This window comes from Coturnix japonica, chromosome 4 (assembly GCF_001577835.2).
Source record: "Coturnix japonica isolate 7356 chromosome 4, Coturnix japonica 2.1, whole genome shotgun sequence".
Classification (NCBI taxonomy): Eukaryota; Metazoa; Chordata; class Aves; order Galliformes; family Phasianidae; genus Coturnix; species Coturnix japonica.
This window is the reverse complement of record NC_029519.1, coordinates 11,859,797-11,881,053: the sequence shown is the minus strand read 5'-3', so window position 1 is coordinate 11,881,053 and position 21,257 is coordinate 11,859,797. Positions and strand designations below refer to the sequence as shown.

Below are 21,257 nucleotides of genomic sequence, written 5' to 3'. Positions count from 1 at the left end.
TTAACAAGGATGTTCTAGTCAGTGTGGGACATTCTTTCTAGTACGTAGCAGCAGCTGATGTTTGGCTTCAATGTTAAATACAGTCTGATATGATTGAAAATGTTACACTTATTATTTTTGGGTATGTTACAGTATTTCAATAATGAAAAATATGAGGCCCAACGGTATGATGGATTCTTGAAGATGTATGAAAATGCCTCGTTGAAGACTACCTCTACTTTAGCTCTCCTGAACTTTGGACAAAGTGCTATATTTAGCATTGGTTTAACAGCCATTATGGTACTTGCTAGCCAAGGCATTGTTGCAGGTAACTCGCCTGTCTTTAAGTTAAAATTGATTTGCTTTTACCTTAATCCATAACAGAGATGTTAGTTAATCTATGGTTGATGTAACAGTTCATTTCAAGACTTTTGTTTCTTGAGAATATTGGAGCTTCCTGAAATATTAATAGTTCTTTGTCTAATTGCCAAACTTTTAGAACATTCTTAACAAAATCATACTGATTACTGTATATATATTTTAGGATAATCATATATATCCTAACAAAGTGAAACTTAGGCAAGTTTCCATTGAAGAATTTTGAAAGACAATTCTCTGAGTAAAAAATACTTCCTTGAGGTTTAATTTCTACAAGGGGCCTTTATTTTTACTAATTCCTTCCTTCCCCATACTTTTATTTCAGACTGTTTCTCACTTTTTAATTTACAACTTTGCAATCTTGTATTTTCCATGAGCTTCCTATAAAGCTGTTTGTCTTATTTTCCAGGTGATATTTTAGCTTTTCTGGTGAAATCCACACAAATATTGACATTTCTTTCAGGAAACTTCTGATGTAAAATCTGATCTTACATGAAGATTTTGTTTACTATCCAAACTGGTTTTAGAAATAGGGTAAAAGGAACTAGGCTTGATCTTTTTTAGAAATACTGTGGTGCTTCCTAAAAAAAAAAAAATAACCCTTTGCATCTCCTTGTTCTCTTGTATCTTTGTCTTAAGGCAGCCTGTCTGTTGGAGATCTAGTAATGGTGAATGGACTGCTGTTCCAGCTTTCTCTTCCTCTGAACTTCTTGGGAACAGTATACAGAGAGACAAGACAAGCCCTTATTGATATGAATACCTTGTTTACCCTTCTCAGTGTAGATACCAAAATCAAAGTAAGTATTAGCTTCATTTGCTTTAAAGTATATGGATTTGCAACAGGGGTGTTTTCTAACAACACTGTCATTTTACCCCCTTTTTTTTTTTTTTTTTTTTTTTTTTTTTTTTTTTTTTTTTTTTTTTTTTTTTTTTTTTTTTTTTACCTTTTGGGTTTAATTTCTATTAAAAAAAAAGATGTTGTGGAAGGATTCTGTTCTGTATCCTCTTTAAGAGCAGCTGGTGCTATAGAAGCTGCTTTTTTTTTTTGCAGAACCTTTAAGTGACATCACAAGTTGCTTTGTGGAAGCTGTGTTTTTACTGTTTTTTTTATTTATTCATGCATTGTGCTTACGTTTTTATTTGTAATTAATGATGCAGAATTTATTACTGCAGAAGAAGTTGTGAAGCAGCATTTACAACATAAACTTGCTCCTCCTTTGAAGAAAAGGAGGAACAAACCAATATTACTTTTGTGGCTGAATATAATTAGTTTAAACATATCCAAGCTTGAGTGTCTGTTTGCCTTTTTCTAAGCTAGGAGATTGACTGTTAGTTAAGTTTGTTGAACTGCTTGAGATGCTTCCTGGGCAGCATATAAAGCAGCGCTCTTCTTTTAATAGGACAAAGAACTGGCTCCACCCCTGCAGATCACACCACAGACGGCTACTATCACCTTTGATAATGTGCATTTTGAATACCTTGAGGGGCAGAAAATCCTTGATGGAGTGTCTTTTGAAGTTCCTGCGGGAAAGAAAGTGGCCATTGTAGGAGGTAGTGGGTCAGGGTGGGTAAATGGACTAAATATGAAATTCTGCATCATTGATTGACGTTGTTTTTTTTATTTTAATGTGTGTGTTCTTGTTTTGATTCTTATTATTTCTGTTTGTGGCAGTGTTTTGATTGGAGATTGTAAGTGACAAACACGGAGCATAACATCAGCTTCAATCCTTTTCAATTTTAGGAAAAGCACAATTGTGAGATTACTATTTCGATTCTATGAACCCCAGAAAGGAAGCATCTATGTTGCTGGACAGAACATACAAGATGTCAGTTTGGAAAGTCTGAGAAAGGCAATAGGAGTTGTACCTCAGGTATAACATCTTTTGTGGGAACAACTGTTTAGCTGGGTTGATAGTGACAGGACAAGGAGAAATGGTTTTAAACTAAGACAGAAAATTTAGATATTAGGAGGAAGTTTTTCACTCACAGGGAGGTGACGCAGTGGAACAGGTTGCCCAGAGAGGCTGTGGATGCCCCATCCCTGGAGGCATTCAAGGCCAGGCTGGATGTGGTTCTGGGCAGCCTGGGCTGGTGGTTGGTGTCCCTGCCCACAGCAGGGATATTTAAACTAGATGATCTTTGAAGTCCTTTTCAACCTGGGCCATTCTCTGTTTCTATAACTATTCTTCCCAAATAGTTTATCTTAATGGTAATTCTTGCAGTACTAATGCAGTGGTATTGCCTAGTTCCTTTGAACATCTCTGCTTCTTTCTTTTTATTTCTGGGAAATATTACAATATTTTTCTGTGCATCGTCATATGGACCCAATTTCAGAAATGAGTTTAAGCTTCTTAAAGCTGGAAACTTTCCTAAAATTTCATTAGGCTTTGTGGAAAAATACAAATTACTCTGTACTTATTTCTTTCACGGATTTGGGATGTTTTTTGAACTGTCATTCATGGCTTCTTGATTAAAATGCTTTTTCCATATTGTAGGATGCTGTACTGTTCCATAATACTATTTATTACAATCTGCTTTATGGAAATATCAATGCTACGCCTGAGGAGGTATATGCAGTAGCAAAGTTTGCAGGAATCCACGATGCCATCCTTCGAATGCCTAATGGTTACAACACACAGGTTGGTGAACGAGGACTCAAGCTCTCTGGTAGGTCACTTAGTGTGCACGCTCATTTGCATCCCTTCTGTTACCTCGAAGGTCAATGTGTGACTTACTCCTCAGTCAAAGCTGCTTTTAGTGTATTCACATAATAATATGAACACAGGGCTAAACATTAATACAAAAATCCATGGTTTGGGCAACTGTAGTCTACGAGATACTTAAAAGAAGGCATTTTCAGGGGATAGTGTTAAACTAGTTGATATATGAGTATGTAGATGCATCTAAGCAGAAGACCAGTCTTGTAATGTGTTCGGATAGTGGAATGCATGCAAATAGAATTGGGAACTTTGTATGCTTTGCATGTTAAAGTCTTATCAAAGTGCATAGACCCTTCCCATTTGAATTCTTAAATTGAAACTTCTAGCAGCTGGAAGTTAGATTTCTTACTTCTGCTGTTGACGGTAATGCTGTGGGACATGTTGCTGCTGCAATATAGTAGCTTAGCAGCCTGTTAACAGTGGGAGTGCCTTCATGTCTTACTGTTTTGAACTGTATCTGAAACAACATGGAAACGTCTGTGTATCTGCAAGCTATGGATTGATATGATGCAATCTTAGTTCTGAAGATTAGGTTATCCAAGTTCCTCTGTAGCTGGTTATGCACCATATGAAATAGTATAGCCAACCTGTATAGATCAACAATATCACCACCTGGCTTTGCTTTGTTTGTTGTTTTTTTTTAAACAAACTTGAAGTTTTTTCAGATAACTGTGAGTTCACCAAAAATGTCTGGGAGGATTTTGACAGGATAGTGTGACGTGGAGTTGTGTGCAAGGAGTAGAAACTTAGCAAATATTGCCTGAGGAGAGGCTGTGTTGCTGTGGTGACATGTAGAATGTCTTTCTAAATAACTCCTAAGTACACACCCTTATTTCATGGTGAATGTGTGAGTTTGTGTGGCAGAGCTGGTTAATTTTCTTCCACTGCGAGACACAGTGTAAGGGTCAACTGTTTCCACTTGCATGTAGGTTGGAGCAGTGATGTAAGACTGTTCTGCTCTGTTGGTAATGAGGTATGGCCCCATAGAGAAGATGGATCAGGTCTGTCTCAATGAGTTTGGACATTCCAAGGTACTGAGGTTGTTCAGGAACAATGCTGGCTCATCAGAGGATGTGGGACTGGTTGGGCATGGTGGGCTCACAGGCAGGGGCCCAGGAGCAGAGCAGGTTCTGGCAGTAATGCTGCCTCTTACAAAGACAGCAAGCTCTGTGGCTTTTTCCTATGATGCAGCTGGTGAAGTCTTGGTCTCTTTGAAACAGGATCAGAGGTTACATTCTGTATCCAGAATGTATGTGCAGGAGAAAGCATGCACACAACTGTAGAAAGGAAATATGGAGAAGATTAGAAGGGAAATAAAATGTGAAGCACAAATCTGGATGAGTAAGTAGAAGATATAAAATAGGTACTGGCTGAACTGCAGAGGACAGTGGTAATGATGAAAGGTTTGTCTTGCTGCCTATCTCCCAAAAGCAGTAATTTCTAGAGGATTTGACCAACTACATGTTTGGAATGTCTTGTGGTTTACATTGAAATAGTAGCTTGGGCTTCTTCAAGTAGAATGCATTTCAGTGTTCCCTAGTAGATAGAGCTGTAGCATTCCCAAATACAGTACTCTGACTTTGTGAGCAAAACAAAACACTGCAGCAGTCCTGAATATGAATGGAGAGCATGAAATAAGTCTGTGCTCTGCTAATGTAAAGGAAGACCTTGGATTTTGTTGTTGTTGTGTGACTTTCAATCATGTTTAAAACTCACAGCTTGTCAATATCCATGCTTTAAAAGAGAGAGCATATTAAAATAGACTGAGCAAATTGTACAGTTCTGTTTGCTACCAAGTTCTGCTGAAGCCAGATAAAATTTGAACTGTGGGATTATTATCAGCGTTTTAAATGGTTTGTTAAAGCATGTTCTCTCCTAATAGGTATGGAGCAGTAACAAGAATGTAATTATATTAAATGGAATATTTCACAGTCTTGAGTGAAACAATGGAGGACAAGTGCAAGAATGTGAATGTTTGTATTGCATACCAAATGTTCAGCAGATTTTAAGTTCTCAAATGCACCTGTTTTTCTGTCTGTAAAACTTGTCCCGAGTTATTCTTGGGTAAATGTTGTCTGTTTGAGTTGTGAAGGAAGGAAGCAAGTCTGAAAACTGGTCACATCAAAAAGGAAAAGGTGGTAGATTGCATAATGAAGGTGGTTTTCAGTACTGTGTTAATTGTCTTCCTGAGTAGAAACTTGCTTGTTAAAGCTGTTCGGTTTGGCCATAGAGGACTAGAAAGTTAGATGAACTTTAAGGAGAGAACTGAAGGAGTCAAAAATACATGTCCAAGTTGCATGGGATAGAACATAGCAGGCACGAACAAAGCGTGGTTAATTTGTGAGAGAAAATAGGGTGTACATATGCTCGTGTAACGCACGTGGCATTAGCTTAAAGCAGGCAAATGGGTGCATGCCCATTGCTGTGTGGAATAATTACCATGCACTGCCGTTATTAGCTACCTGTATAAGGCTTTTGCCTTGTAGCACATATGAAACAGTCTAATGCTCTTTTCTAAAACTGTAAGCTATTCTGAATTACTTTTGATTTACCACTTGCATGTTATGTAATATAACCTATGCACAGACCTTCATCAGTAGCAACTATGATCTATACTGAAAAAGTAAAACATGACAAACAGTCTTGTTTCCTATTGAATCTGGAATATCCTGCAGATCACAGTTATAACTTTATCTTTTTTTTTTTTTCCTCTTCCTTCCTTCTCCCCATTCTATTTAGGAGGAGAAAAGCAAAGAGTTGCAATTGCTAGAGCAATGTTAAAGGAGCCACACATCTTTCTCTATGATGAAGCAACATCATCTTTAGATTCAATTACAGAAGAGGTAAATTGGGATAAGGGAATATAAAGCTGAAGTGGTGCAATGATGTCTGATTCTAATGCTTTTTCCTTGTCTTTTCCCTCTCAGAAAGAGTTCTGTTCTTATTGTCAGATTGCTGATGTTTGCTTTCATAGGACTTCTGTGAAGAGATCCTATGTTTGGTCCCTTTTCTTAAAGGCCAGAGCAGAGGTACTGTGTCTCTGACCACCTAGAGACATAGCGAAAGGATATTGGCTCTGTCTCTGGATATACCTTCTGTTTTATACTGTTAAAGTCCTATTCACCATTAAACATTCCTTTCTCAGTGCCATTATGAATACCCATGAGGCCACAGACTGTGTGTAAAGCTTTCCAGTTCACGTTAAAATTTGTTCAGATGATGTTTAGCATTCAGTAAAATCATCTTGTAAATAACTGTGACGTAGTGCAAAGCAGAAACTCTTGTTTGTTGTGCAGCATCTTTCTGAGATGCAAATCAGGTAGGCGGAACCTGCAGCACTGGTATTAATTTGTATTCATTTCACAGGAAGGGCTGTGAAACATCAGAGTGTTGTGACATAGATGTCATGACACTACCACAGTAACTGCATCAGGCTTCATAACTACATCTTTGCTTAAACACACAACTCTCAGCACCAGCAGTAATTTCACAAACTGTCATCAGGAACTAGAGCTAGAGCTGTGTTTGTGTTCACTTATGCAAATTATTGAGTGAATTTATTGACGTATAATCACTAAATTACTTTCATTTTCCACGTGTAAGGAAATCAGAGTACTAACTGTACACCCATATAGTACCTCATTCAAATATAGTGTAGCTTCCTCATTGGATGAGAAACGTTCATAACATACGTAATTCTGCTGGATTCTTTCTCTTTCATTTTCCCATGTTTATGGCAAGGATCATAAAGCTGAGAGCTTCACAGCAGTTCTGCACTTTAAAGACAGCAAATGTAAATGAATCATTTTCACTTCAATTGGAATGTTTTCCTTGCGAAATGCTTGCCTTTGTCAGGAATAAGTGAGCATTTCATTTACTGTAGTGAGGGCACGAACTCCCCACTTGGTACTGCTCACATCTGAGTGCAGTTTGGAACAGAACACAGTTGAGCAGTCCTGAGGCATATCCATGTTGACTTGGTATTGGGAGGGTTTTTTTCTTTTAACTTTCCTTAACTGGAAAGTCATTCTTATTATTTTTGTGTCTTTACTGCTAATGTTGGTTTCATAGCATGGCTACACAGGGGAGTTTTTCCTGAAATCGAGTGAAGCTTTGTACCATGGGATATCTGCATTTTTTTTCTTCTGTGAATGAAAGCTTTTTTTTCCTTCTCCCCTTCTGTTCTCCACATATGAGGACTTTATTAGACTTTATTTTGTGCTTGGACTCTTTCTTCTATAGGTAAGCCGTAGCTGTTTCTTGTTATGGTGTCGCATTAGATGTGTTAGAGGAATTTCTCAATGTTCGTTTCAGTACCTTGTGTATTTCCAGATTTTACTATTTCTCTACAGCCTAGCAGCTTGTAAAAGTACATCTGTATTTTAATCCTACAGAATATTCTCAGTGCTATGAGGGATGTGGTGAGACACCGAACATCAGTTTTCATTGCCCACCGGCTGTCAACAGTGGTTGATGCAGATGAAATCATTGTGCTGGATAAGGTGAGGCTAGAGCTGGCAACTGTCATTCCCACACAATCTCAGTGTTTGTTTTAGAGAGTCTGTGTCCATTCTGAAATACCAACTCTCCACCAAGCTACTGAAAATTCTTTCTGTGGAGATGAGCCATGTTAGGAAAATCCAGCTCTCTTTGCAACTGACAGTTTTAGTTGTAGAAACTTGCACGTTCAGCTCTTGTATGTTGTACGCAGTTTTGCTTCATTTGCATTTTAGCTACGTGTTCTTTATGTGGATTCCGGCAAATTTCACTTGATGCTTTGAGACTGGCTTAATGTTACGTGTTGCTAATCAGATTTATTACATGCCGCTGTCAGATTGGGGGAACACATTATGAAACCAATTTATGCTTTATTCTCATTACTCAGTGAGTGCCAGTTTTTTCAAATACATCCATAATTTTTTTTCATTTCAAGGGCAAAAGAGAGTCTGTGTTCTGTTTCCATGCAGATAAAGCTGTTGTAGGATTGTTCAATCTAATTGTTGCAAATCTCAACCCCATTCTCTATTGTTCCTGCAGAAAACTGTAATTATTCCCTTTCTGCATGCTTCCGTTTGTGAAAAGTTTCAATATTTGATTTACTAATATCACTGTTGAGCCTTTGCTTTATATTCACTCTGTCCTGTGTTCATTTTCTTCAGTTGCCTATAACTGGATATAGATACGTAAAGGATATATTCTGCTTTCTTTTATTTCAGTTGCTGTATATATGCTTGTGACCATGGATGTGTTCAGTGACAAAAATGTGTGTTTTTAGAAGAAAATAAACCATTCCTGCTGTGCATTAGATGATTTCATGGAGAATTAGAACAAAATGTTACATGAGGGTCACATTTGTGATTATCTTTGCCGTACAACCCTCAGCTTCACATAATCTTAAAGCAAAGTAGTGGAACTCATTTATAATACTTCTTATTTGTTTTTTTTGGCTGTTGCTGAAATATCTTTTTCTAAGGTGTATCCTTGGTGTAACTGCACGTTACTACATCTTGCAAATGTGTTTTAGCATGTAACAAGGCAGTCTGCAACTTTGTGTTTTCAATGCAAGTTTTTCACAGCTTCTGAAGAATGTGTTTTGTGCTACCCTGTAACTGTTAAATTAAAAATAAAAGCACAACCTAGAGCTGTAAAACAGCTAGGGTGCTTACTTCCATGAATGACTTCAGTGTAATAGAGATTGTGGATGAGTAAGGCAGTGTGGTGCATTGTTGATCAGTTGACGTGCTTCAGGAGGCAGCACTGGTGCACAGCAGAAAGTCGCCTCTTGGCCCAGCTTGATGGACAAGTGCTGTGCTCATTCAAAGACTGAAATGAGGCGACAAGGTGATCACGGCTGTTTTTGCTTAGCTGTACAAATATGGCATTACAATTTGAGCATCTTTGCCTGGATAAAATCAGAATCGTTCTTAAGTGAGTAAACAAACACTACTAATGATATTGATCTTGAGGCTGCAAAAACGAATGGAGGAAATAAATTCCTGGTGATTGCTCAAGATTTATTTAAAATAAAAAAGAAGGAATCGTTCAAAAGCCCAGTCTCTGCTATAGTGAACTCTAAATTAACCACTCCATTTTTAAAACAAATTCTGCTGTTATGTTGGTCAAGTGTGTATTTGTTCAGATTCCACCAGCACGACTAGTAATAAAAGTGACAAGACCCAATTTTGTTTCCCAGCATGTTCATCAGCAGCTGTCACAAGGAGGTAGATTTAATTGTAAATCAGAATTTGGAACTAATACAAAACCCATGTAGCTGTCTTTTCCCAAAAGAAAGAATAGCTGGAGAACGAATACATTATTTTAATTTGAAGTCAGCAAATGTAAATGTATCTTTCAGATGAGAAAGATAAGAGCCAGATTGGTGGGGTTGGGGATTTTTTTGGTGTTCTTTTCTGAAGAATGCTATTGCTTCAATGTCTGTAGGATTTGTATTTTCCCCAACTCTTCCTTCCCATTTCCACAATGATAGTCAATAAATCAGCTTTGCTCTTCAAAACAAAGAGCACGGATGAACTAAATGCACACAGTTTTCATGATGGCACTTAAAATGACAGAAGTAACTGAGCACCCATCTAAAAGCGCCATTTATGCTACTTGTCTCTAGGATTTGATTTTAAATGCATTCTGTTTATTAGTACAATTCCCTCTCTGCATGCTCTTTTCTCTTAGCTTCTCAATGTAGCTTATTTCTTACCAAGCAAAGACAATTACGTGTTTATTTTGTTAGGTTCCTCAGCCTTTTATCTGGTAGCAGTTTAGCACTTTGTTCCTCTTACAGCGTTCTGTGCTTCTTTAAAATAGCACTTTCAGTTTAGATAGTAAACTTTCTCATGTTGGTGGGCTTTACGTTTTGTCCAGCTGGACAGAAGATGTCTACACTCCTGCTTGAAAAGAACACAGCTCCTTGTTATCAGCACACAGTGTAACAACGTTTATTTCAGTGCATGCACATTGATCTTTTCATTGCTGTCCCTACTTCTTCCAATTGAGAATTAGTGTAAAATGTTGGCCCAAGTGTTGGCAGCATTTCTATTCCTAAAGGTCTGGTAATATTGTTACTCACTCACTCCCATTCTTTTGCAGGGTAAAGTTGCGGAACGTGGTAGACACGCGGACCTTCTAGCAAGTCCTAGCACTCTCTATTATGAAATGTGGCATACACAGAGCAGCAAAGTACTGAATAGTCATAATGATCCAAACTGGGGAGAGAAAAATAACCAGATGTCCAAAGAGGAAGAAAGGAAGAAACTGCAAGAAGAAATTATTAATAGTGTGAAAGGCTGTGGAAACTGTTCATGCTAAGTATGATTCTGGATTAATCTTTTCTACTGAGTTCCGATATGCAAGATAACAGTGACATGCTGCTCTGGCTTGGTTTTTTTTAAGTCACCATTCAAAAACCTTCTGGGTTTTGCAGTTTTTGGTTTTTACAGTTACTCTGAGGGGCATAATTTCAACCAAAGGAGTTATAATTCTGCATCTTTATGAAACTAATACTCATTGGCTAAGTTTTTTCATAGACTTTAAACTTCTCAACTAAGAGTGTATTTTATGGCAATTTGTAGGCATTGGTAAATTCTCAAGATGAATTATTAAATTGCAAACAGACTTGTCCTTGATTTACATTATTTCTTATTGTCATTGATTGATAAATGTTTTAATTGGGCTAAGTTGAACCCATTTGCTATTGATGAAGGTGCAGTTTAAGTTCTTGAGTGGTGGTCTAGTTAGAAACCTTTCCTGTAAAGAATAAGAAAAACATCAACAAAATATTCAAAGTTTTTAATAGGAAGCGAAGCACTGGGATAATCCACTTCAGAAAACATCTTCTGCACTTCTAGACTATCAGGACATGTATTCCTTCAAAAGAGAATTCAATGGTTTTAAGAGCTGTCAAAAACCTGGAATTGACAAAATATCGTGTCACTTCATGGAAAACATGCAAGATATTGTATGCAAATATAAAGAACCTGAGCCTTTTATTTAAATGAAAAACAGGAGTTCAAGATCAGGATTATTTATCATCAACATCTGCTGTAGTAGGCAAAGCAGAATGCAGTCCCTCTTTTTCATTTCAGTTGTGGCATTAGGGAGCGACTGGCACTCAATAAAAGTTGTCAGGAGTTCCTGTTGTCACTGATGTTGAAAACAACCTGGATAATGTTGGGAGTGTTGTAATCATCTCCAGATTTCAGTAGTCAAAACTACTTCAGTCTTCGTGATTCATGGGACACTGCAGGGTTCTGGTTTTAGGCCTTATCTCTCCAGGCATGTTGACCATATTTATTTTTCACTAGCTACTCTGGTATAATTCCTTTTTTTTTTTTCTTTTTTTCTTTTTTCTTTTTTTTTAATTTAAATAAAGCATTCTTCTCTTGGATGCTGAAAAACAACTTATCTTTTTTTTTCTGAGGAATTATACCAGTATAATTACATTCGTATAATTGTGTTAGTAAAATTATGCAAAATTTCTCAGTATGGGCACTTGCAAAGCACTGAATTTGATGCTGCTTGAAGTTTATTTCTGAATAGTGCTTATTCTTTTGTGTTAAGCCCTTCTCTGAAACCCAATACAGGAACAGCATCTTAAAGAAACCAAAACCTTTGTTATCTTTTCTGCTAGTCTCTCGTTTTTCTCTCTGTTAAAATTATGAGGGGAAGAGAATCTGTTATCAATCAGCAGTTTAAAATAATTTTTATATTGTCTCAAATGCAAGGACTTTTATTTTCATCCTTGGAGTCTCGAAGCAAAATGGAGCCTTGTTAATGAATTGGCAGTTCAGAATTCTTCTAACTTACTTTGGTTTCCCCACCTTTTTTTTCAGTTTCTAACAGTGGTATGGTTGATCATAAGGTGAAGTTTTAGAAATGTCAGAGGTCTGAAGGAGGTGTTTTTTACTTTATTTTTTCCTTGGTGGACAGTTTTGCATATTGCAGGGCTTAGATGATCTATTAATTGACCAGAGCGCAAAAGCAAGCGTTATCATCTAAACGGTCTGAGCCCAAAGCCATTTTAATGCCAAATTTGATTGTGAAGGTAAGTTTTCAGGTGAGCAAGTGATTATAGAAAGCCGATGTTTTATGTGAGCAGTGGAGGTGAAGTCTGCAGGTACACCAAGAACTTTTTAGTATTAATTGTTGGGGATAAGGACTGATCTCAGATAGTAAATACTAGTAGTCAAAGCTTTATTTAAACTGGCAGTGGGTTTGATACAGCTGTGAGGCCATTACTTATCTCTGCCATCACTTTTTGTGCCAACCCATGTGCTGCCATTTGTCCGACATTAAGCAAACCTCTTAACAAAGGTGTTTCCTGAGAGACGTCTGTAGTCACAGAGTACTTGTTCGAAAGAGTTTTGCAATTGGAGATATCAGGAAACTTCCTGGCTCTGAATGATGTGTTTGTCTATCTGCTTTTAAGGCGCAGGTTACAAAAACGTGTTTTCCCATTGTAAATTTAACAACTGCACATGAGAAATGAAGGCAAAAAAAAAAAAAAGTTCTTCCTGATTGCCTTCCCAAGTTAAATGGTGAAAACTTCCTTTAAGAGCAGAAGAAGTCATGAAGAGAGTTGTAAATGAGCAAATGAGGATTCTCAGGTGTTGGCAGTTTTGCATGATCCTATCAAAGGATGCAAGAATAAAACAGTGAGTGACATGTCTAGCTTGTGAGCAGGCGGCTGGGGAGGTGGTAGCAGTACTTGGTGAATCTTTTGTCTGCTAGAAGGTAAAACTTTCTTGCTCTTTGTTTAGGATTTTCATTCATGTACTATGGCTCCAAAATGTCACCATTCTAAGCAGGCATTTAGAACACAATGGTGGGAGAGTCGTGGCTTTGGAGGCTCACTGTAGTTCTCTGTCTGTCAAGACGGCATATGACATTTCTTTAAACAGCTTTACTGTTTTGTACAGGAAACTGATATAACCTCTGAATTTCTGTAACCCTGCTCTTCTGTCATCTCAGAACATTACTTTTCTGAACAGAAGCTTTTCACGTTCTTGGAATGTTCCTGGACTTCTAGATGTTTTGTTTTTCTGAATTCAAGTTGCCTGCTCCCATTATAAGATACTTGTTTGCATTTTTAGAGTGGGGAAAAAATAAAAATTCTTTTCATTTTCATTTTTTATCTTTCTAAAAGAAATGTGTTTGTGGAAAAATGGGCATAAAACCAAACTGCTTCTTGCAGTGGGTAGTCATCTATTAACCATAAACTTAACCAGTGTCATTTTATTTCCTTTGCATGAACTTCTAAGGACGGTGGCTGTTCTTACCTCCAAGTGAGCAAGCTCATTAATGGTTGGTGGAGAGGTAATTTTGTTTTGGTTGTTAGAAATGGAAATTCATAACTCCTTGCAGATGATCCCTCAGTTTCTTCTCAACAGTGCTATTATATGGATTAGTAGTTACCAAATCTCTTAAAATTCAGCTTTTAAATTATGTTCAAATTTCCTTTTGGAACAGAAGTGTAAAATATATATTGTACAGTAAACTGATAGATATTAAAGTACAAATAGGACTAGCTTAAGATCATATGGTGTAAAAATCCTGATTGAAGACTTCTTACCTTGACTCCTGTTGTTCATCTGTGTGTAGATAATTGTTATTAAATAAAGGATTTATCTTTGTGAATAGAAACGGTTGTCCTGGTAAAATGATTTTAATAACAGCTATGGAAGCGTGGTTCTTCCACCCAGAAAGAGAAGCTCCGAATTGACCCTTTTAGTCAATTGGCAATTGTTTGCAGTGCTTGGAAATGACAGTGGAAATGATAACAGATTATAGGGGTGTGGGTTAGCGTAAGGCAAGCAATTGCAGATAATCAATGAGAAGGGTGAATCTGTATGTATGTACAAATTCTGTTCCCCTTGGCTTTGTAGCCTTTTAAACTTCAGTGTACTGAATTGCAAAATCTCTCTACAGACTGAGGCAGAGTGGGGTTTAGCCTCTTCTCCCAGGTGAAAGTAGTAGGGGAGGCCTTGAGTTGTGCTTGGGTTGAATATTAGAAAGAACTTCTCAGTGGTGATGCACTGACACAGGCTGCCCAGCGAGGTGCTGGAGTCACCATCCCTGGAGGTGTTAAGGGTCAGTGTGGCACTAAGGGACATGGTTAATGAGCCAGATTAGTGGTTAGTGGGTGATTGGGCTGGATGACCTTAGTGGTAGTTCCAACTGTAAGGGTTCTATGAAGGGCACTCATGTTAGACGCAGTGTGCTGATGAGGTGGAAGCTGTTGCTGAAAAGCTTGCCTGTTTCTTTTTTAAACATACATTTGTAAAAATGCAGCATAGTGAACTGTTTTACCAGCATAGCGCTGAAGTGGAGAGCAATAGAAATAGAAGTGTTTTAAGAAATTGCCCAAACCCTCTTTTGAAGTGATGATGTGTCTAATTTCTCACTGGATTTCATGTTACATAACTCAAGTTTCTCATTATTGAATGAGAAGGGGAAATGTTATTTGTGTAGCTTTGATAGTTCTTTTAATGTATCTGCACCATGTGGATCGGTGCTGCTATAACCACTGGTCCTGCTGTTGTTCTGTTTCAAAATGATGTCACTGAGCACTGCGTGGCCATAATGAAGGGGCATGAGATCCTGGAGCAGGCTGCTTCTGCTGTATATAACTGGATAAACTTGCAGCTGTTGTTTCTGAAGGTTCGCTTGCTACTCTTTAACTCTTTTAACAATCCTGTGCAGGAATGCTGTATAAATGCTTACTGACAAGAAAAAAAAGTCATTAATGAAAGAGCTGTAATGGGAGTATGTTGTTTTTCTTCACGTGTACATCTAACTTCTATTAGTGCTGACTTCTATTAGTTGCGTGTGTGCATCAAGGAAAACAGTAATTACAAATGTAGCGTTTTCTAATCTTCACATAAATTAGGAATCATTTTGAGGTTACCATGCTCATTTAACATCCCATCTGTGTTCACACAATGGTTGCAGAACTGACAGTTTAGTATTCTATTGATTATCTAATGTTTCACAGTGGGGAAAAATGTAATGCGACGTTTATTTTGGGTAGTCAGGCATCTAAACACCCTTCCCTGCCTTCAGCCCTGACTTGTGCTGCGAGTCTTGGCTGCAGCCAGCACACAGGACAGGAGGTTCAATGGCAGCTGGATGTGTTTATAGCAGCAAATGGATGTGCTTGTTGTATCTCTTGGGAGGAGCGAGGGCATTTTTCTGAAGCAATGATGAGAAGTGGTGTGATGTGATTTGGCAGTGCTCTGACATACTGTTGTCTTATCGTTTCAATGACAGTTTCATTAATGAGAGAGGTCAGTTGTGAAGTCTGAGCATCCTGTAGAACTGAAGTTCTAGAATGTGGCTGCTATGTTACAGCGCTGTTAAATGATTATTATTTATTTCAGAAAGTCCTCAGGTGGTCAGTGCCTAAGACAAAAATGTATATAAAATCCTTATTAAGACTTCTGATCAATTTCTGTAGATGTTGAAATAAAACTTGAGGAAGAGACACAAGCTGCATGGAAGCCCAACAGCAACCCTGTGATCCTCAAAAGGAAGATCTACGGCTTGAGGTCAATCCAGCATCCAGCTCCCTCTTGTCTCCCACCAGGGCACTGCCAGAGCCTCCCAGTGGCACCTGAAATGAGAAACAGTCTTCTTTAGGAATGCCTGCTGAGCCTTCAGGTCACTGGTCATATGCCTTGGGAATTCTGCTGTACAGGGGAAATTATTGCTGCATATTATTCTGTGGGTGTGTAAGGAAGGAGCCTAAAACAGCATCAGACACAAAGTACTTTTCTAGGTGGCATTTGGTCAATCCTGTCAGGACCCTCATTACCCAAAATATTGCTGTTTATGCTGGCAAGCTGCCTGCCAGGCTGTGTAGCTTCCTAAGTTGACTTGAAGGCATGTCCCAGAGGGTGAATTGTGATTAACTGTCTTAAACAGCTGAGCTGTCGTGGAAGTAGAGCTGATGGAATTCAGCCTATGAATTAACTGAACTACTGCACAAGCTTCCTATGGCTACAACGTAATCACAACTTTATACATTATTAGTGCTTCCTTGTATGATCTCCTTCTTAAGAAGTGCCAGTTGTACTAAGTTGCACAGTAGATATTTTATTTGAGGGGAGAAAAAAAAAAAAAAAGCAGTTGTGTCTTAAGACAGAATTTAAAATAGCATCTCTGTTGTTGAAAGACTAATGTGACATCTCAGCTCCCCCATATTTCATTTCAGTTTTCAGTGCTTTGTAGCCCTTTATAAAACTGTCGAGTAAAGCATTTATGTCACACCAACTTAAAATGTGTCTTGTAAAGCTATCAGCCTTATCCTGGAGAGTAGAGGGGGGAAAAGAAGAGATTTTCTTTCCTTTCATTATCGAGAGGAAGAAACAGGCTGGAACACAGTATATCAGCTTGTACTGTGTCCTTTGAATGCATTGTAAAGTGCTCTACAAGTGTCATCTGAGGATTTTACTGGCCTTGTGCAGGCACCAATACGTGTTCTGAAACGCGGAGGTTGAAAAGATGAAAAGTTTTCATTTTAAGCTGGTTGCAGGAAATGGAATTTGAAGGTCAGTCTGTAATTAGGAACGAGTATTTCATGTGCAGTTGATGCATGAATTATGTGAAGGGCTATGTCGCTTTCTCCTGAAATGGAAATAGGAGTTTCAGGTATTGTCACATGAGTGTAAAAATCTTCATCTCTTCAGTGACTGGAAAAAGAGACAGGCTTTTTAAGAAGACAGATAATAATAAGAAAAAAGAGCGAGCTTATTTATAATGAAAAGCGGGGAATGTTCTCTGGTGAAGCGTAGTGTTTGCAGAACATTTGTAAATGGGAATGAGTGGCACGAGTTGCTGATACTATGAAGTGATTGAGGTAATATCAGATACTTGACAGGATGTAAGGAGAGGACAAAGCAGAGATATTTTAGGCTGCTGCATTTCTTTCTGCCCTGTGCAGAGTTCACCTGGGTTTATTTCAAAGCCTGTGTGAGGATTGAGCTGGTATTGGATTTCAAATGTTTGGACCAGAGAAATACGCACCAAATGGAGACTTATGGCAATCCCACAGTCTCAGCAGGAAAGAGGTTCTAAGGAGCAGCTTATTAAATCTCTAGAAGTTAAGCAAAGCAACTGAAGTGCTGAGTGGTGATATATTAGTACTTACATCAGGGAGCTGACATGAAGTGGGTGAATGTCGCGTGTTTTTGGCTTGCTGTCCCACATAGCACATGTCACAAATGTCTGTAGCTCTGATGAGGGAGAGCGACTTCAGCAGACTCTAGACTTTTAAATGGTTCAATCTAAATTCCTGTGAGTCTATAATATGGAAAGAGTGTATGTATATTCCTGAGAATGGCTTAAAGCAGAGACTGGGAAGGAGCTGAAAAGATGAGTAAAATTGTACTGTGGAACTCTTGAGGTTTACCTTAGAGGGTGTGGAGGGAATTGATTTGCAGTCAGTGGTATTTAGTGTGTGTGCCACACAGAGTGACTGCAGGGCAGTTACTGAGAACATCCCTTGCCTGGGCAAACAAGGTTTCTGAAGTTCTTAGGGAAAAAAATAATGACACTATGTTGGACAGAGCAATAACACTTTTTTTAAAGTGTTTTACAGTATTTAAACATAAATGGTTCACGAAGAGAAGCTTAGATGGGAAATGCTAGAGAGTGGTGGGGAGAAGGGTTGTATAAAAATGGTCCCTTAACTGCTTCACCTCAAGCTTTCCTTGCAGCTACTTAAACATTATTAAACATTATCTTACTTTGCTCTGTTGCCTCTTCTCCCTTTCCTATCCCTATAGCTGGACTAGAATTCTCCTGTAGTTCCCCCTTAAAAATCCCGTCTGTGAGCTTGAGGAAACATGACCAGCTTGTCACACAGGGTCGGGTTTTTTTTTCCTCTCATGTGTTGCTTTCAAAGGAACGTAGCAGGTGACCTGTGCGGTGGGACGCTGCACAATGAAGGCCCTTGTGCTGCATTCAGACCTCTTGGGCAGCAGCCATCCTGCCAGGAGGGGTTTGCTTCACTGAGTGCTGTGTGGGGAGCTCTGTCACAGCATCTGCTTCTTGCAGTTTGGGAGGGCAAGTAGCCTGAAATATGAGGAAGCTGTGAACAGCCTGTTTGCTCTTCTGTATTGTTTGGGCTATACAGGCATCCAATCCTCAATAGTGTCTGTGTGTGATCAGGTTACAGAGCTCTGCCTCCAAAATGGCCAGAGAGCTTTGCAGAGAGCGATATGTGTGCACAGTTCTAGCGGTGTGGAAGGGATGATTCTCAGTGTCACATACACTGAAAACAGTGTTTGCCAGCACCCTGTGCCTCTGCTTAGTGCTGCTGCCAAGAGTCTTACCTGTGCTGAAATGTTTGGTGCTGTATCCTTGTATCTCAGAACTCGGGTCCCATATATACATATATATAATGTATTAAAGGTAAGCATAGAGACCGGAGTTAATGAAAGGAGGAACAGAAAACAACTGAAGGCAGACTGCAATACTTGAATATATTACCTGCTATAAATAGCATAGAAGTAATTTATAGCAAGTCAAAGGCAAATAACACTTGTTTTCTGTATTTCTCTTTTGATTTCAATAGATGAACAACTCCAGAAGCTGTCCAAAAGTGTTTTATATTGATTACACCGTGGTTTTGTTTGCATTTAAGGCCCCCAAATTTTCTAGTTATTGTTTAGTTTACTGGAAAAGGAGTTTTAATTCTAGCAAATAAGTGTCCAAATGATTCCAATAGGTGTCTAGACAAATAAATCCTGTAAATGGCTGTTTTCAGTCTTTGATATCAAGGTCTTGGTTGGAATTTATTCAGAGGAAATACAGGCTTGTCTTTGATTTAGACCAAAGCTGCTTTACTGGTATTAAAGGTGGGGGGAAGGGGGGGGGGGGGGAGAAGAAAACTGTGCTAACTTGCATAGACTTTAAAATTCACTGGATGTATCTCTTAAGTACTTTACTTAAAGGAATACTAAGCTCTTTTACTAAATCTGCAAATTACAGCTGTTTGACAGTTTGGGTTTAGTCTGACAGCTCGCATCAGTCAGGACGTGATGAACAGAAGACTAAGAGGCTGCATTGCTTGCTGACGACTTAGGGGGCTCATAACAGTCAACTAGAAAATGTTGAGAAGTCCATAAGCTGCCTGTGATGTGTTGAACGTGCATGGTTGTGTTCCTGTTGGAGATGGGGGTGGTCATGGAAATGGAGTGGCTGTGTCCCAAAGTGGGGGCAGATAGTCTTACTTTGGGACCCATGTTGTCATCCAGGTGGATTTCCCTATAAAGGACCAGATCATATTCCTAATGTTTGAGAGAGACTAAAAAGTAGTTCCTCAAGAGATTATTCCTCTCTGACTGCAGGAGGTAATGAAGTGAAAAATGTTAACCTACGAACTTGTGTGCAGCCTTGCAGTGTCCTGTGAAAGAAGATGACCCCCTAAATGTGTAACTGGTAACAGTGTAACTGTAACTGGGAACACTGGTAACAGAAACCAGTGTAACTGGTTTCAGAAACAGTGTAACTGGTTTCTGTAGCTTTCAGTCTGGGGGGCAGAGAAATCTCGTCACTTGAGAACTTCTAGGGCTGAAAATCAGACTAAATTTAAACAGATATCACACTGACAGCAAGTATGGGGTATAACTACAGGCTATGTGATGCATTGCAGAGCTAACCAAGCTGCCCTATGTCCTTAGGACAGGCTAATAACTGAATAAGGATTTCCCCCCTTTTTTAACTGTTTCTATTTAAGCTAGATGCAAGATAGAAAGGGGAAAAAAGGAAAAGTAAGCTGCATGCCCTGCATTTCCTAGAGGACGAGCCTGAGTGTTGTGGTGGAGATGTGAAGGGATCCTTTTGTGTTGCAGGCTGAGGCAGATGAACAGCATCTCTCTGGAAGGTAAAATGTGATATCCCGAGAGACTGAGTTACCAGGAAAAAAACCCAAACTAAAACCCAAAAAAACCCTGACTATAAAAAATGCCCTTTAATTTTTACCTTAGCCTTTATTTTTGGGAAGTTGATGAGAGATAAAAGAAGTGTATTTAAGCTGTAGTTATTGTTGTGTTGTTTTCAAAAGTGAACTTCTGCCCAAGGAAGACAGCTAATAAACTTTCCTTTTATTAACATTAAAATAAATAGGGGACTCTCCTTGAACTGCAGCTCAGTTTTTGTTGGGTTGGAAAGCTTTTTTTCCTGCAAGGAGACAATTAAAGCACCGTATATCCTCAAATTAATAAAAATCCCTTGTGAAAATGCTGAAACTAAATGGAATATTTCCAGAGAAATCAAGCATTGTTATGATGTTTCTAAAGCGTGTGTAAAATAATCCTGTCTTCCAAAAAGATGCTTAGAGTCCTTTGGATGGAGTAGGCATCTGCCAGAGTAAGAGTCACACATAAGATAACATGATTGACCATTTTTGGCATACGATGGTCTAAATTGGCTCATCTATTGGCTGTCAGTCTCTGCTGAATTAGATCCAATTCTTTGTAGGCACGTTTCCATCTGGTTAAGTTTAGGACTCAAGCTGTTTATATATTAAAGAAAAAAAAAGAACTATTTCATACCAATAACAGTCTCTGGGAGAAGGTTTTTCTTACATTCCTAATGCACTGCAGAACTATTTGCTTTTCCTTACTAGGCAAAATAACCTAAAAAGTGAAAGAAAGATGCACCCATGTTTTAAGATCCTCGCAACACACAGATAAAATGGGAAGTCGGATTCTTATACATGCTCGCTTGTATGATAATGTGCCCGCATATAATTCTGTAATGTGCTATTCTTCTACATTGGAAAAGCAAAACAAAACAGGAAAAAAAACAACCCAGATTTTAAGCCTGCTAATATTTTAACTGTGTGCGTTGGGAAAGTGGGATGAATACATGATTGGCCTTGCATTATTTTTATTCTGAATATTAGCCATCTGGCACTGCGTGCTGCAGTATTTAGTGCCACAAATAATAATGAAAAATATGGTAATATCTCACGATGCTTTAACATAAAAATACAAGGCAGAGGGTAGAAAGCTTTGGGCGTATAATCTTAAAGCTGCCAAAGCAACTTCTTCCCTCTGCCCTTGTTTTCTGTAAATGGCTCTTTGATGGGAGACAGTAGTGGTAATATGGAAGTCACTGGTTAACGCGTGCTAATGAAACTGCTTTTCTTGTACTTAATGAACT

General features: G+C 38.5%; 1 protein-coding gene across 3 annotated transcripts in view; it reads left to right on the top strand.

Moving 5' to 3' along the window:
• The window catches only part of ABCB7 (ATP binding cassette subfamily B member 7), a 40,905-nt gene extending 27,175 nt beyond the window's left edge, over window positions 1-13,730 (top strand). For all 3 annotated transcript variants that reach the window (XM_015860544.2, XM_032444594.1, XM_015860543.2), the window contains 8 exons: window positions 133-307; window positions 997-1,154; window positions 1,758-1,921; window positions 2,099-2,228; window positions 2,853-3,024; window positions 5,817-5,920; window positions 7,472-7,579; window positions 10,179-13,730. In XM_015860544.2, the coding sequence (XP_015716030.1) occupies window positions 133-307; window positions 997-1,154; window positions 1,758-1,921; window positions 2,099-2,228; window positions 2,853-3,024; window positions 5,817-5,920; window positions 7,472-7,579; window positions 10,179-10,397 (1,230 nt within the window). In that variant the 3' untranslated portion in view covers window positions 10,398-13,730. The remainder of the gene's footprint in view (window positions 1-132; window positions 308-996; window positions 1,155-1,757; window positions 1,922-2,098; window positions 2,229-2,852; window positions 3,025-5,816; window positions 5,921-7,471; window positions 7,580-10,178) is intronic.
• Window positions 13,731-21,257: the final 7,527 nt, after the last annotated feature.